The sequence below is a fragment of the Protobothrops mucrosquamatus genome, unplaced genomic scaffold, assembly GCF_001527695.2.
Source record: "Protobothrops mucrosquamatus isolate PMUCROS unplaced genomic scaffold, P.Mucros_1.0 scaffold3396, whole genome shotgun sequence".
Lineage (NCBI taxonomy): Eukaryota > Metazoa > Chordata > Lepidosauria > Squamata > Viperidae > Protobothrops > Protobothrops mucrosquamatus.
In genome coordinates this window covers 105,060-120,460 of record NW_015389377.1, presented here as the reverse complement: position 1 = coordinate 120,460, position 15,401 = coordinate 105,060, and the positions used below count along the sequence as shown (strand labels likewise).

The following is a 15,401-nucleotide window of genomic DNA, read 5'->3' as shown; positions in this document are numbered from 1 at the left end:
TCGTAGCTCTATTTTTCCATCTCAACAAAGTTGTCCTGAAATGTTTATCTTCCCTTCAGTCTGTTCTTCTTGATCCTCAGGTTTCTTCTGGTTTATATAGAGAGTCTTTTCCATTTTCAGTGTTGTCAGTCCCTTTTCTGGGTTTTCCGTTAACTGTGTTTGTTGATCAGTTAAATCTTCTACCATAGTATTTGATTGTTCCACTTCTTCTGTTATATTCTTTGTAGCTGATTCTTTAGTTGTAATCAAAGTTTGGGTTTGTATATTTAGGCTGACATCTTGTTCTTTTCTGTAGCTGTAAGAATAGTTTCATAAATTGCTTTCAACATAAAGAGAATCTGTTCCTGATCTTCATCCATATTCTCATGGTGTATTAAATTAAAAGCTTTACAATCAGAGAATGAAAATAATTTTGTCACTGAGTATAGAACACAGCTGGGCTTCTCACAGCTGATATCTGCCAAGGTTGCAAAAGTCTTATCTATAGCCTGGGCTTCAAGCCAAGTCTCTTTTAGGCAATAACAAGTTGTAATATCAGGTTTAGCCACATGATGTCACCCAGACCATTTAAGATTATTATTATTTTAAAGTCCAAAATTTTTAGAATCCTTTTTCCAATTTTACTTCTTTTTTGTAAGTAAAAATCCAAATCTTCAATAAGAATAAGAAATCTTTTAATCCTCAAATTTTAGAAAAATAGAAATCCAGTTAGAATCAGGTTATTCTTTCAGCATTTTAAACTCCCCTGGATAGTCAGTCACCGTTGTTTTTAGAGGATGGGAAAATACTTTGGGTAGCTTATACAGGTGGAAAAAATAGTTAGGACTGAAGAGAGGTTCAGATCTCACCCAGTCTCATCCACGCTGCTTTATAGGTGCCTGGTGGTAAGTTTGACTTCGGCTGTCTGCAGCCTAGTGACGGGCCATATTTCTATGGCTAGTCTTTCATCCGCCGGTTTGGAAGGCTGCCCTGGATTGAGTGGAAGGGCTACTGCCCTCCAACGATCAAGCAGGGGTCCCCTCCTTGCTTGTCGCCCCTGCAGGGCGACTTTCGACCTTTTCCAGGCTCCCCCAGCAGTGTGAAACCTCGCCTTCCAGCGTCTGCATTGGCCGTGTCGGCAAACCGGAAGTCTTCCCTGCACTCTTCTTACCGTTGCTTAACCTGAAAGGAAACAGAGCAGTGTTTCTCGATCTTGGCAACTTTAAAATGTGTGGACTTCAACTCCCAGAATTCCCTGCCCAGCAATACTGGCATTGACAGCCATTCTGTCATTTACAGCCACCCGCCACGTGTGCGTCCCAGGCTGGCTGATATATCCATAGATCTGGAATTGTCCATCGATTTGCCAGTGAAAGAGAACCGCCTGGCATGGAGGCAGGGAGACCATTTTCACCCTGTCCTTCTATTGCAGAAAATCACAGGACTCAGACCACGGAATCAAAAGAAGTTGCTTTATTTTGCGCAAAAGGTTCAGAGCACTATATTTGTAGCCACATCTGAACAGCTTCTCATAACAAAACACAAGTTTATATATTCTCGTCAGAAACAGCAAAACACGGAAATGTAACAGGTAGCATGGATTGGTTGCTTTGAATCACAGCCCCCGTACAGCCCCCCTGTTGCTATGCTGAAGTAGCTAAAATATCTTGCGAAAGCTTCTGTCAAAATTTCCTGTAACTGACTTGTGGTTAGCTGTAGCAGAGCTTCGAACTTAACATCTCTGTGTGACCAACAAATGAACCTGTGGTTTTGACATCTTTCACTTCCTTTTATTCTTCTTCTAACTCAGTGGTTCTCAACCTGTGGGTCGGGACCCCATTTGGGGTCGATCGACCATTTCACGGGGATCGCCAAGCAAGACTGTCCGCCATTTTTTTCCCCTTTTCCAGCGGGTGCCTTACCTCCCTTGAGTTGGGCCAGCTGGTGGTCAGCCTGCTCCGTCTCTGCCGCTTGCCAGCTATGCCTCGGCTGGCGCAGGGGGCGAAACCACACATGCGCGGCACTCCCGGGCAGGGAAAGTCCTCGACTTACGACCGGTTTAGTCCTCAACTTACGACCGGTTTAGTCCTCGACTTACAACCGGTTTAGTCCTCGACTTACGACCGGTTGGGGTTGCGGCATTAAAAAGGTTGAGAACCACTGTTCTAACTAATGCACGCTTTTAAGGCTTCTGTCCTGTTTTATGACTCAAGCCCTGCTTTGTGTCTGGCAATACACGCATTCAAGTCCCGTGTTCCGCTCCATGACCCAGGTCCTCCTACCTCACTTCCTCTCTTTTGGTCAACTGGGACCAAATTTCTGAGAGATCCTGAAACTGAGCACCAGGAACTTGCCCCTCTTCCAAGTAGCCATTGGAACAGAACTACAGGTAGTCCTCAACTTACGACCAAAATTGAGCCTAAAATTTCCATTGCTACACAAGAGAGTTGTTAAGTGAGTTTTGCCCCATTTTATGACCTTTCCTGCTACAGTTGTTAAGTGAATCATTGCTGTTAAGTTAGTAACACAGTTGTTAAGTGACTCTGGCTTCCCCCATTGACTTCGCTCATCAGTAGGTTGCACAAGGGGATCATGTGACCCCGGGACACTGCGACAGTCATAAATATGAGTCGGTTGCCAAGCATCTGAATTTTTATCATGGACCACGGGGCTGCAATGTTCATAAGTGTGAAAAACAGTCATAAGTCACTTTTTTCTGTGCCATTGTAACTTCGGTCATGAAATGAATCATTGTAAGTTGAGGACTATCTGTAGTATTTCCAGAGTCCGCAGAAATAGGTAAGTTTTAACAAAACTGTTTCCAATTGGCTTTGTTTATGCCCTGCTAAGTAACTCTATTTGTCCCTGGATCAGAGTGAGAAAAGACGATTAGTTAGTTCCCCTCATCCATGCATTAATGCATGTTTGGCCTTCAAATCGTTTTGTGACTTGTGTTAGTAAAGTGACAGCCTGCAGAGCCAGTGTTGGGAGACATGCGCCATCTTCTGGTCTGACAGAAACATTGCATCTCATTTTCTGAAATGCCTTTCATTTTTTAATTTTTTATTACTAAACTTATTTGCCATCCATCTCACTACAAAGGGGTCCTTTCAAAGACCTAAAGCAGTGGTGGCGAACCTATGGCACGGGGGCCAGGGGCGGCACTCAGAGCCCTCTCTGTGGGCACACGCGCTGTCGCCCCAGTCCTAGGCCTTCAGCTGGGTTTTATAAAACCTTTTCACTTTAGGCCTCCGCCGCCATGTGCAAAAAAAAAAAAAAGTTCAATCAATCAGTCAATTTCAACTTCTCACGGGAAAAAAAAGATCTTGCAAAGTTGGAATTGATTGATTGAACTTTTTTGTCCCACCCAGTCTACCGTTACCACCGCAACCATGCCCAGTCAATGGGCCACACCCACCCGATTGGCCAAACCCACCCAATGGGCCACACCCACCCGGCACCCGACGATGCATAAATGGGTTTTGGGTTGCAGTTTGGGCATTCGGTTTGCCATCACTGACCTAAAGGGACTCCAGGTATCTCAGTCAGGAATGCTGAACTGTACTTCAACCATCCCATGGATTGTTGTATGTCAGAATTGGGTAAAAGCCACACAACAGGAAAAAATCAGTGTTTGATTTTCATATGTTTGAAATATTAGAACCCTGTGAAAAAAATTCAGTGCTGTTGTACCTTCAAGCGATCACTAAAATAATGGTTGTAAGTCGAGGACTATTTGTATTACTCCTGAATAGTTTTAAGCTATTATTTGTTGTTGATATAAAACTGCTCTGAAGGAGTTGTGAAAATCAGACCCTGAGACAGGGTTTCTCAACTTTAAGATGCTTTTAATTCTGGGAGTTGAAGTCCACCCGTCTTAAAGTTGCCAAGGTTGAGAAACACTGCCACACAAGTGCTTCATTGCGTGACGCCACAAAAACTGCAGACACACAAACGTAGGCCCGGCTCCTGGGTCCCCATCAACGGCTGGGCAATCTCGGTGAATCCTCCTTTCTCTGGCCTTTCCTAGGTGGAAATGCAGGGATCGGGAAGGCCACAGCGGTGGATCTTGCCCGGAGAGGCGCCCGTGTCATTCTGGCATGCCGCGACAAAGCAAGAGGAGAATCGGCTGTGTGGGACATCAGACGGGTAAGCGCCTGCCGTGCGGTTCCCTCCTTCCCTCCGTTCTTCTGCATCCAGGTCTTTTCCTGATGGTTTTTTTTAATTTTATTATTATTATTTAAATTTATATTCATTTATTTAGCGCATGGCATCTACAGAGTCATGCAATTCCTTATATGCAATTCTGATAAAATGCACTATACAGGCAAATGCAAATGTAAATTTAAAGTATGAACAAATATGTGTATATCAAATAAGTGGTCAGTACAATAAATATAAAATATTAAGTTAAAGTAAAACCATGATAAAATCGCCATAATATGATGCCATAGAATGGGATGTTATAATTCAATATCTAAGGAAGCTAACCATATCTTGTGTTCTTTCTGAATGATGACAAAGATAATAAACACACACACACACACACAAACACATATTTACAGCAGTCTTTGTCATCATCCAGAGTATCCGTGATATTCCTGTGTTCCTGACTGTCTTGTGTTCTTTCTCTCTGGATGATGACAAAGACTGCTGTAAATATATATATATATTTACAGGAACAGAGGAATATCCTGAGGTAAATTAAACTTCATCTGGACAGCTGTTGCACAATTCCTTGACAGGAACAAACAATAACACATATAGCCCAAGAAAGTCATCTTAGGAAATTTCAACTCACACCAGAAGCAGGGTTTTTAGCTTCCTTAGATATCGAATTATAACATCCCATTGTGACTCTATGGCACCATATTATGGTGATTTTATCATGGTTTTAGCCTAACTTAATATTTTATCGTATATACATAACTATAACTCTAAGACTAATTCTAAAAATTATAAATATAAATATAAATATACCTGTTAGGAACACAGGAACATCGTGAGGTAAATCTTAACAGCACACAGAGGACGCAGAGGAAAAAGGCGGGAAAGAAGGGAAATGCCTCCTCCGCACCCATAGCAACCAATCAGAGCGTAGATTGCCTCATGCAGGAGCCAGCACTCTCCAGCCAATCAACTACACTGAATTCGAGATCCCAACACTTCCGATGCCCCCCCCTGTCACCCTGCGGACCCCCGGCCATTCCCCACTTGAAGAGCTTTGCCTTTAATTTCTTGCCTGGCCTGTCCAGATTCTGTCCAGGGGGCTCCATATTTTTTGGGGCAGCTGCATTCCTGGAAGTGGTTTTGTTGGATCTGCATGATCCGTTTGGTTCTGATTATTAAAACTCCTCCATCTTAATTGCCATTCTTCACCTAGACCAGGGGCGTCAAACTCGCAAGTCACGTGACATATGACTTTTTTTCCATTGCCGGCAATTGGGTGGGCCGGCAGTTTGATCTAGACCATAAGACTGTGGTATGTTATTACAGAATAACTGAGTCGGAAGGTATCTCGGAGGTTTTCTAGTCCAACCCCCTGCCCAAGGAGGAGACCCCGAACCATTTCAGACAAGTGGCTGTCTAGTCTCTTCTTAAAAGCCTCCAATGTTGGAGCACCCGCAACTTCTGGTGGCCAGCTGTTCCACTGTCTAACTGTTCTCACTGTCAGGAAATTCCTCCTTAGTTCCAGGTTGCTTCTCTCCTTGATTAGTTTCCATCCGTTGCTTCTTGTCCTGCCTTCAGGGGCTTTGGAGAATAGCTTGACCCCCTCCTCTTCTTTGGGGCAGCCCCTTAATTAACCAAATCACTGCACTTGTTTTGTGAATCACATGGTTGTTAAGTGAATCCAGGTTCCCCATTGATTTTGCTTGTGGGAATACTTTTGGGATGATCACAAATAGTGATCACATGACCCAGGGACACTGCCACTATAGGAAATTACACTGGTTGCCAAGCACACGAATTCTGATCACATGACCCCTGGAGATGCTGCAGTGGTCGAAAGTATGAGCATAGGTCGTAAATCACTCTTTTCAGCAGCATTGCAATTTCAAATGGTTGCAAGTTGAGGACTGCCTGTTTTGTTTTACTACACACCACCCGGAGTGATTGTCAGGAGGTGAGCAGACATACATAGAAGGTGAGTAAACCGGGATCAGCCTTTGAAGCCACACCCGATCCCGATTCTTCTCAGGATTCCTTCTGCTCCTTTTCCAGGAAAGTGGGAACTCGGAGGTGATCCTGATGATCCTGGATCTGGCCAACCTCAACTCCGTGCGAGCTTTCGCAGAGACCTTCTTAAAATCGGAGCCCCGTCTGGACATCCTCATCAACAATGCCGGTGGGTGCAGAGCAGACTCCCCCTGGGGTATCTGGGCGAGGAAGTGGGAATATTGTGGGGGTTTCCAGGATTTCTCTTCCTTCAGGGGTTTGGCTGTAACTTTAGAAGCAGCTCTCTCCTCTTTGTAGTTCCTCGTTTTTGGTATCCCGCCTTTATTATTATTTTTACAAGTAACTCAAGGCGACGAACAGATCCAGCATGCCTTCCTCCTCCTATTTTCCTCAAAACAACGACCCTGTGAGGTGGGTTGGGCTGAGAGAGAATGACTGGCCCAAAATCACCCACTTTGCTTTCATGGCTAAGGCGGGACTAGAACCCTCAGACTCCAGGTGATTGGCTCAGTCTCCCAGCTGGCTTTCATGCCTAAAGCAGGATTTGAATTCATAGCCTCCTGCTTTCTAGGCTTAACCACTAGACAAAACTGGATGCTTTATGACCATTAGGCAGCCTGCCCATTACGGTTGTAAGGTGTAACAGTTATAAAGTGGGTCTCTAACTACTATGATTTCCTTTGTTGAGCCAGTCGTTGAGCGAACCATTTGTTCACTATAGGGTGTTTTTGCTGAAAAGTGGACGTAAACTTTGTTTTTCGACAAAAATGTCGTAAATCCTCCATCACATGATGGTGGACCAGGTTGTAAAGTGAAGACCAGTTCCCAAGCGCCTAAAATGTGATCATGTAACACTGGGGTGGGGGGGAACCGTTGCAACTTTGGAACTGGGTTGTAAGTACTTTTCTGGCATCTGTTGTAACTTCGAACGATCACGAAGTGACCCGTTGTAAACTGAAGACTACCTGGAATCCGCTTACTTTTTTTGGCAGGGGTCTTTAAGGACGGTCAAACTGCTGATGGCTTTGACCTGGGTTTCCAGGTCAACCACCTGGCTCACTTCCTGCTGACCCATCTGCTCTTGGACCGGCTAAAGCGCTGCGCCCCAAGCCGGGTTGTAATCACGTCCTCGAGTGGGCACTGGGCTGGGAAGATTGACTTTCGGACCATCCACAAACCGGTGGAGGGGATGTGGCAGGCCCTACAATCGTACTCCAACAGCAAACTGGCCAACGTTCTCCATGCGCGAGAGTTGGCCAACCGGCTGGAAGGAACCAACGTCACCTGCTACGTGGTTCATCCAGGTGAGTGGAAGTCCGGCTCCAAGAAGCCCCAGATGGAGACACCGCCCCAGGTCCGTCTGGGGCTCTGCCAGGCATTTCTCTCCCACTGGGGGCTCCCTTGACCCCCTCTGCAGAGCCACCCCGAGAGTTTCCTCCATTGGGCTCAGCTGCGGAGGAAGATGTCTCTCACCCTTCCGGGTCCCAGAGCTAATAGAATCCTAAAATCTTAGAGTGGGACGGGCTCTTGGAGGTCTTCTAGACCAACCCACTACCTAAAGCAAGAATGAGGCTTTCCCCTCCACTTCTGCCTCCTCTTCACCTTCCCTTCTCTTCCTCTCTCCTCCTCCCTCCCTCTTCCTCCTCATCCTTCACTCTTCCTCCTCCTCCTCCTCCTCCTCCTCCTCCTCCTCCTGCCATTCTCTTCCTGTTCCTCTGCCTCCTTTCCCTTCCTCCTGTTCCTTCTCCTCCTTTGCTTGCCTCCATTTACCTTTCCTCCTGCTCTTCCTCCTCCTCCCTCTCCTCTTCTTCCTCCTCTCCACAAACCCCCCTCCCTTCTAGCACTGATGACGTTCCCCAGTTGAGTCACGAAATGTCTGTGTCATGGTTCCGATAGATGAAACCAATTAAAAGAACTTCAAGGCAAAGATTTCTTCCTTAAAGAACATTTTATTCAGGAAACAAAGTATGGGCACTTACACAGTTGAACCCAAGACTGAAGTTCCCTCCCCCAGATACAAAGTAACACGTTGTAATTCCCACCCCAGAAAGGCTGTCATAAATGACATTCACCATTCTGCCACAGATTACCTCCCATCGGCCAGTACGCTCCCACAGAGTGGGTCTCCTCAGGGTGCCGTCGGCCAGACAGTGCCGGCTGGCGACCCCAAGGGGGAGGGCCTTCTCTGTGGGAGCTCCCACCCTCTGGAATGAGCTGCCCCCAGAGATCAGGGTGATCCCTGATCTCCCTTCCTTCCGCCGCGCCCTCAAGACTTGGTTATTCCAGCTTGCGGGACTAGCCTAGGGCAATTTTTAGAGGGGTTTTTAATCATATTTTAATTAGACAACATTTAAATATTTCTTTTTAGCTAATTTTAATTTTGTAATTGTTATTGGTGTATTTTTTAACTGATTGTCAGCCGCCCTGAGTCCGCAAGGAGAAGGGCGGGATATAAATTCAATAATAATAATAATAATAATTATTATTATTATTATTATTATTATTATTATTATTATTATTATTATTATTATTATTATTATTATTATTATTATTATTATTATTATTATTATTATTATTATTCTAAAACGCGGGCTCTCCTGTCAACTTCTCAACCCCCCAAAACTTTATCTAACATTGACCTTGAGTTCACACACAGCTGCAATAATTATGACTCACAAACACACACACACACACAGAAACCCCACTGGCATCCTCACCCACTCAGATTGAGCTCTTGGTCTTCCGAGACATTTCCTATGTTGCCCAAAGGGTGCCAAGCGGCCCATGGTTCCCGGTGGGAAACGGGTACTATGCGAAGAATTCATTCGGGATCTCCTCCCCCCATATGGGTAATCTTCCATCCACGGACTGTTCTCTCTGCCTTTGATTTCAGGAATTGTTAAAACCGAAATTGGTCGCTCCTGTCCCCGTTGGCTCCCTTGGTTGCTTTGGTTCATGAAGCTGTTCATCCGAGACAGCGACACTGGTGCCCAGACCACCATCTACTGCGCCACCGAGGAGGGCATCGAGAGGCTGAGCGGGCAGTATTTTGTGGACTGCCAGCCGAAGGTGCCCAGTCCACAGGCCCGCGATGACCAGCTGGCCAAGAAGCTCTGGGAATTCAGCGAGAGGCTGCTGGGACTGACCAGCTAAATTTGTCCACTATAAATTTCTCCCCTTAATTTTTTCTGTGGTGAAGGTAGGAAAACTCACACGGAAAAGCACACACAAAATCACACCAAAGCACCTGGACAATTAGCACAGGGGCCCCTCCTGGGCTGTGCGCTTCCTCCATGGCACTTCTCTGTCTCTGTAGAAATGACTACCACTCGAAGGATCCCTCTGTTAAAGAGCAGGTTGTCCTCGACTTACGGCCACAGTTGAGCCCAAAGCCTCTGTTGTTAAGTGAGACATTTGTTAAGTGAGTTTTGCCCCATTTTACGAGCTTCCTTGCCTCGGTTGTTAAGTGAATCACTGCGGTTGATAAGTTAGTAACAAGGTTGTTAAGCCTTGGCTTTGCTTGCCGGAAGGTCGTCGAAGGGGATCACATGATCTTGGGACACAGCAGCGGTCATAAATGCGAGGCGGTTGCCAAGTGTCTGAATTTGGCTCATGTGAAAAAGGGTCCCTTTTTTCTGGGCCGTCGTAACTCTGAACGGTCACTAAATGAAGTAAGTCGAGGACTGCCTGTACTGAAGTTTGCAGATGAGACAAGAGTCGGGGGTCTCATTCGAGACGGTGATGAGTCTGCATACAGAGGTTGAACAATGGGCCCTGTGGTGCAGCCGGAACAATATGGACTAGAACCCGCTGAAAACCGAAGAGATGATGGTAGATTTTAGGCAGAGCCTTCCTATTCCGCCACCTCTGGCAACGTTAGACAACGCGGCATCAATAGTCGAGACCTTCAGGCTTCGCGGTTCTAGGGCCGTGGTGGCGAACCTTTGACACGCATGCCACAGGTGGCATGCAGAGCCCTCTCTCTGGGCACGCGCGCCGTCGCCCCAGTCCTAGGCCTTCAGTCCCGTCCATGAGCAACCTGCATCAATACCTGCATAGGGTAAGGTTGCCGCACCCGCACCCGCCTCCCCAAGTGTTTTTTTTACTAACCTGCCTTCCAGCTGCATTCCGTTTCTCCGTTCGCTTCTCAGCCTTCGCCACATGTTTGTGGGACTATCGGTTAAAAAAAAAAATTCCATCAGACTTTCTAACTTCTAGCGAGAACTCAAGGAGTTAGAAAGTCTGATGGAACTTGGTTTTTTTACCCATAGTCCCACAAACACACGGCGAAGGCTGAGAAATGAACGGAGAAATGGGATGCAGCTGAAATGCAGGTTAATAAAAAAAATGCTTGGAGGAGGAGAGAGCATCTGGGCGAGGGCGGGTGCGGCAACCTTAGCCTGCATGGTGGCGGGAGGGTGGGGCATGTGTCCTCCCCATGCCAAGCCAGTTTCTGCAGCCCTGGGGCGGCCGTGCTAGGCGGTGGTGGGCAGGGTGTTGAGGTGGGGGCTGGCAGGCCAACCAAAGCAGCAGGTGAAGCGTCAGAGGCTCAGGGAGGGAGGGCGCTGAAGTGGGCGGTCAGGCCATTTGCTGCCTCGTGCGTCATAGCTGTGAGACTCCGGCCACGGCTATTTGCCGCCTTGCGCGTCATAGCTGTTTGACTCTAGCCGCAGCCATTTGCTGCCTTACGCATTGCACCCAATGCCGCTGCCATGAAGCGCCGCCCTGCTTGTTCCTTACCTCCGCCCAGCTTGTTCCATGGTGTCATGGTAGCCGCATTGGGTGCGACATGCGAGGTGGCATACAGCCACGTCGTGCCAAAACTGAGAGACCAGCAGGCTGTGGCTGCTGATGGACACAGTCGGCCCCCATGCGCTCACTGTGTGTGGGGGCCGATGGTGTCAGGTAGCAGCCGCCCCAGCCCCTACCTTGCCTTGACTTGCCCTGCGGCAATGGCATCCCTGCCCTGCCCTCTACCTCGCATTGCCTCACCCCGCAGGACGAGCCTCCTGCCCACCATCCCACCCGCCAGAGAACCCCTGGATCTCCCCCAACCCTGCCTGGCCCCCACAGGCGTCCCTCCCCTTGAGCAACATTGAGGTGGCCACGCTCACCCCAGCCATGCTCACCCAGTCTGCCGTGACCACCGCAGCCATGCCCACCCAATGGGCCACGCCCACCTGGCACCCAACAATACATAAGTGTGTTTTGGGTTGCAGTTTGGGCACTCGGTCTCTAAAAGGTTCGCCATCACTGTTCTAGGATCTCCCAGGACTTGAAATGGGCACCTGACATTAGAGCCACCATTAAAAAGGCACCACAAAGAATGTTTTTTCTGTGTCAGCTCAGGAAGTTCAGACTGCCCCAGGAGCTGTGTTTACAGGTAACCGAATGACAGAGCTGGAAGGGGCCTCAGAGGTCTTCTAGTCCAACCCCCTGCTCAAGCAAGAGACCCTATACCATATCAGACAAAAGGGTGTCCAATCTCTTCTTAAAAACCTCCAGTGTTGGAGCACCCACAATTTCTGGGGTTCTACAGAGGAATTATTGAGTCTGTCATTTGTACTTCAATAATTGTCTGCTTTGGTACAGCGGCCAAACGGGACAGGTACGGACTTCAACGGATACTTAGGAATGCAGGAAAAAAAACCCGTTGCAATCGTCGTGCCTTCCATTGAAGACCTGTATATTGAGCGGGTCAGAAGGAGGACTGAGAAAATCTCTACACACCTGTCACATCCTGGACACAAACTGTTGCAACTCCTTCCCTCCGGATGACACTACAGGACGTTGCGTGCCAAAACAACCAGACACATGGACAGTTCTTTCCCTCCTGCCATCACTCTGTTGAACAACTAATCCTCACAATATTGTCTAATGTTTGTGTGTATTTACCCATGTTGTACAATTGTACTATTATCCTTCTTATTACCTTCCTTACTCCCACCCCCCCTTATTGGTGTCATTATGATTATTATCACTCTGTTGTTTTGCACGTACACAGAGCTTCTGCACCGGAGACACTTCCTTTGTGTGTCTCATCACGCTTGACCAAATAAAGCATTCCATCTTAAGGCGAAAAGAGACAGTGGTGGAGTTTGGGATAAACGAAACAGGCTTCTGATCACAAGTAGCCCTCAACTTACAATCATTCATTTAGTGACTGCTCAAAGTTACAACACCACTGAAAAAAGTGATTTACGGATTTTTTTTGCACTTAACGATCGTTGCAGCATCCCTATGGTCACGTGATCAAAATTCAGAGTTTCATCTTTTTACTATTCTGACTCCGAGTTAAAAACGCCTTCTTTTAAATCCAGTCAGATAGATAACACAAAGAAATGATTTCATAACAAGAAATATATTTAATCAGATAGGTTACTTGCTTTCATGACGATTGCCTCCGATATTACATCTCTTGTTCATTTCTATCGGTAAAAAGATGAAGCTCTGTCTCTCTATACCATCTTTATAGCAGTACAGGCTCATCGGGTGACATCTGATGGGCCATGCTTCTTTCAGACAAAGACATTCCAATCTGGCTTGTGTCCAGGAAGTCTCCCAATGCCCTTTTGAAACTCCTCCCACTGACCTATTACTAACATACTGATACGTGCTCTCTAGTTAGGGTTACATAGAGCTATACGAGGTTACATGGAGCTATACGGTCCAGAATAGGCATGTACTTATTTATTCAGAAAATTTGTATTGTATTGCTGCCTACTCACTCACAGGTGACTCAAGATGGCTTACAGGAAATGAAAACACAATATCAAGGAAATAAAAATAATAAAACGAATAAAATAATCACCCCCCACTTCTTCCGCCACCCAACCCCAGCAACAGCACACCCTCATGCCAGCCATTTAATGAGCTCCATCCCGCTTTTGGTTCCCCAGGCCCACTGGCAAAACCAGGAACTTCCAAAAGAGGGTCAGAGTGAGTGAGGGCGGTCTAATTTCCCGAGACATGATGTTCCAGAACACAGTGCTAGGCTGCATTAACAGAGGGATAGAATCAAGATCATGCGAAGTATTAATACCGCTTTACAATGCCTTGGTAAGGCCACGCTTGGAATACGGCATCCAGTTTTGGTCACCACGATGTAAAAAAGATGCTGAGACTCTAGAAAGAGCACAGAGAAGAGCAACAAAGATGATTAGGGGACTGGAGGCTAAAACATATAAGGAACGGTTGCTGGAATTGGTATGTCTAGTTTAATGAAGAGAAGGACGAGGGGAGACATGATAGCAGTGTTCCAGTATCTCAGGGGCTGCCCCAAAGAAGAGGGAGTCAAGCTATTCTCCAAAGCACCTGAACACAAGAGAAGAAGCAGCGGATGGAAGCTAATCAAGGAGAGAAGCAACCTAGAACTAAGGAGAAACTTCCTGACAGTTAGAACAATTAACCAGTGGAACAACCTGCCTTCAGAAGCGGTGAATGCTCCAACACTGGAAGTTTTTAAGAAGAGACTGGACAGCCACTTGTCTGAAATTGTCAAGGGTTTCCTGCCTGAGCAGGGGTTGGACTCGATGACCTCCAAGGTCCCTTCCAACTTTATTATTATTATTATTATTATTATTATTATTATTATTATTATTATTATTATTATTATTATTATTATTATTATTATTATTATTATTATGCCCTTCTGGGTCCTGTCAGATGGACCTCTTTAGGGGACAGGACCCCTCTACATTCCTTGCCTCCCCGCTGTAGTGGGTTAGGCGGATGTGACCGGTCCAAGCCATGAAAGGCTTTAAATGTGACAACCAGCACCTTAAACGTCCACCTCCACTATAAAGAGTTGTTTTCACCACCCAGCTGTTCCAAACTTATCTTTTTTGATAGTGCCAAGGACAAATCTTAGTCTCACATGTCTCACAGACAAAAAGAATTACACTTGCTATACCAGGTTTCACCACAAGATGTCCCCAATAGCATCTAAAGTCTTTTTTCAAACTCAAGTGAGGCTTTTATCCATTTTTTTAAAAAAAGTTTTTTTCAACTTAACAGATAGATAAGGTAATAGGTCCCCATAGAAACAGGAACTTTTTGGGGCCCCAAATATTCAAAAGTGCAAGTCCAGTTATTTAGATGTTTAGATTAGTTGTTCTTTTCTTTTCTTTTTCCAGGCTTTGTATTCCCAAAGTAGGCAGACGCTGCCCAGTTAAAAGGGGGGAAGAAATTTTCAAAAGGCTTTTACAGGAGAATAGTTGGGATACAGGAAAGGTAAGGTAAAGTCTCACCCAATTCCTCCGCGGTCCTTTCGTTGTGCTTGGTAGTGCTTTTGGCTTTCTGCTGGTACAGCTTAGTGATCGGCCATATTGATGGCCGATCTTTTCTTCGTCGGTCCAAAGGAGCTGCCTCGGATCAAACGGAAGGGCTGCCGCCCTTCCGCGATCTATCAAGGGTCCTCCTCACGATGGTCGCCCCTCCACGGCGACGTTCGACCCTTTTCAGGGTCTTCTGACAAAGGGAAACCGAACAGCGGAGAGAGCACTCTCCCTACGTGTCTGCTGGAGCTGTGATCGCAAACCAGAAGTCTTTTATCAAAAATAGCCTCCACTAAAGGACTATATGTAAACACCACAGAAACGGAGGAATACTACCCACAATGTAACTACAAACTTATACTTGAAAAAATCCTTGAGGCTACTGAGCTAATGAACTCCAGACTGAAAGATAAAGGTGTCACCTTAAATTTACAAAATGCAGCCCAGACTCCAACTGATGAACTTACAATTCAAAAAGCAACAGAAGAGGAAGAAATTAACATCAAAGTGGATTTTAAAGAATACCAGGCACAATCTACTCAAAACTTTGATAGTCAAACCTTGATCTCGACTAAAAAAATCTGCAACTCAAAAAGCAACAGAAACTGAAGAAAGCAACATAAAGATGAAAGGTGCTGAAGACCAATATGCACAACACATCGAGAACCTAGACAACCTAGGCAACCAAACAACAATTACAACATTGAACATGACTTCTTACTTAAGCCAGATGAAACCGGAAGAAGAAGAAGACCAGACTGAACTGATAACAAATATACCAAGCCAAACATGGAAAGTTGAACTACCAGGCCAACAACCCAATGATTACAAAGGGGCCAGCCCCCTTTGAAAAATTGATCACTGGATGGTCTCCCCTGATTCAAATATCATGTGTAGGAATGAAGGGAGGTCTATCTGATGATTTATAGGGGGTACCTTGCTCAATAGTAGTAACTGTGAGAGGGATCT

General features: G+C 46.1%; 1 protein-coding gene across 1 annotated transcript in view; it reads left to right on the top strand.

Moving 5' to 3' along the window:
* LOC107297587 (dehydrogenase/reductase SDR family member 13-like) overlaps nucleotides 1-9,309 on the top strand; it is a 12,817-nt gene extending 3,508 nt beyond the window's left edge. The window contains exons 2-5 of the mRNA XM_015826948.1: nucleotides 4,010-4,128; nucleotides 6,202-6,325; nucleotides 7,149-7,460; nucleotides 9,050-9,309. Of these exons, the coding sequence (XP_015682434.1) occupies nucleotides 4,010-4,128; nucleotides 6,202-6,325; nucleotides 7,149-7,460; nucleotides 9,050-9,309 (815 nt within the window). The remainder of the gene's footprint in view (nucleotides 1-4,009; nucleotides 4,129-6,201; nucleotides 6,326-7,148; nucleotides 7,461-9,049) is intronic.
* Nucleotides 9,310-15,401: the final 6,092 nt, after the last annotated feature.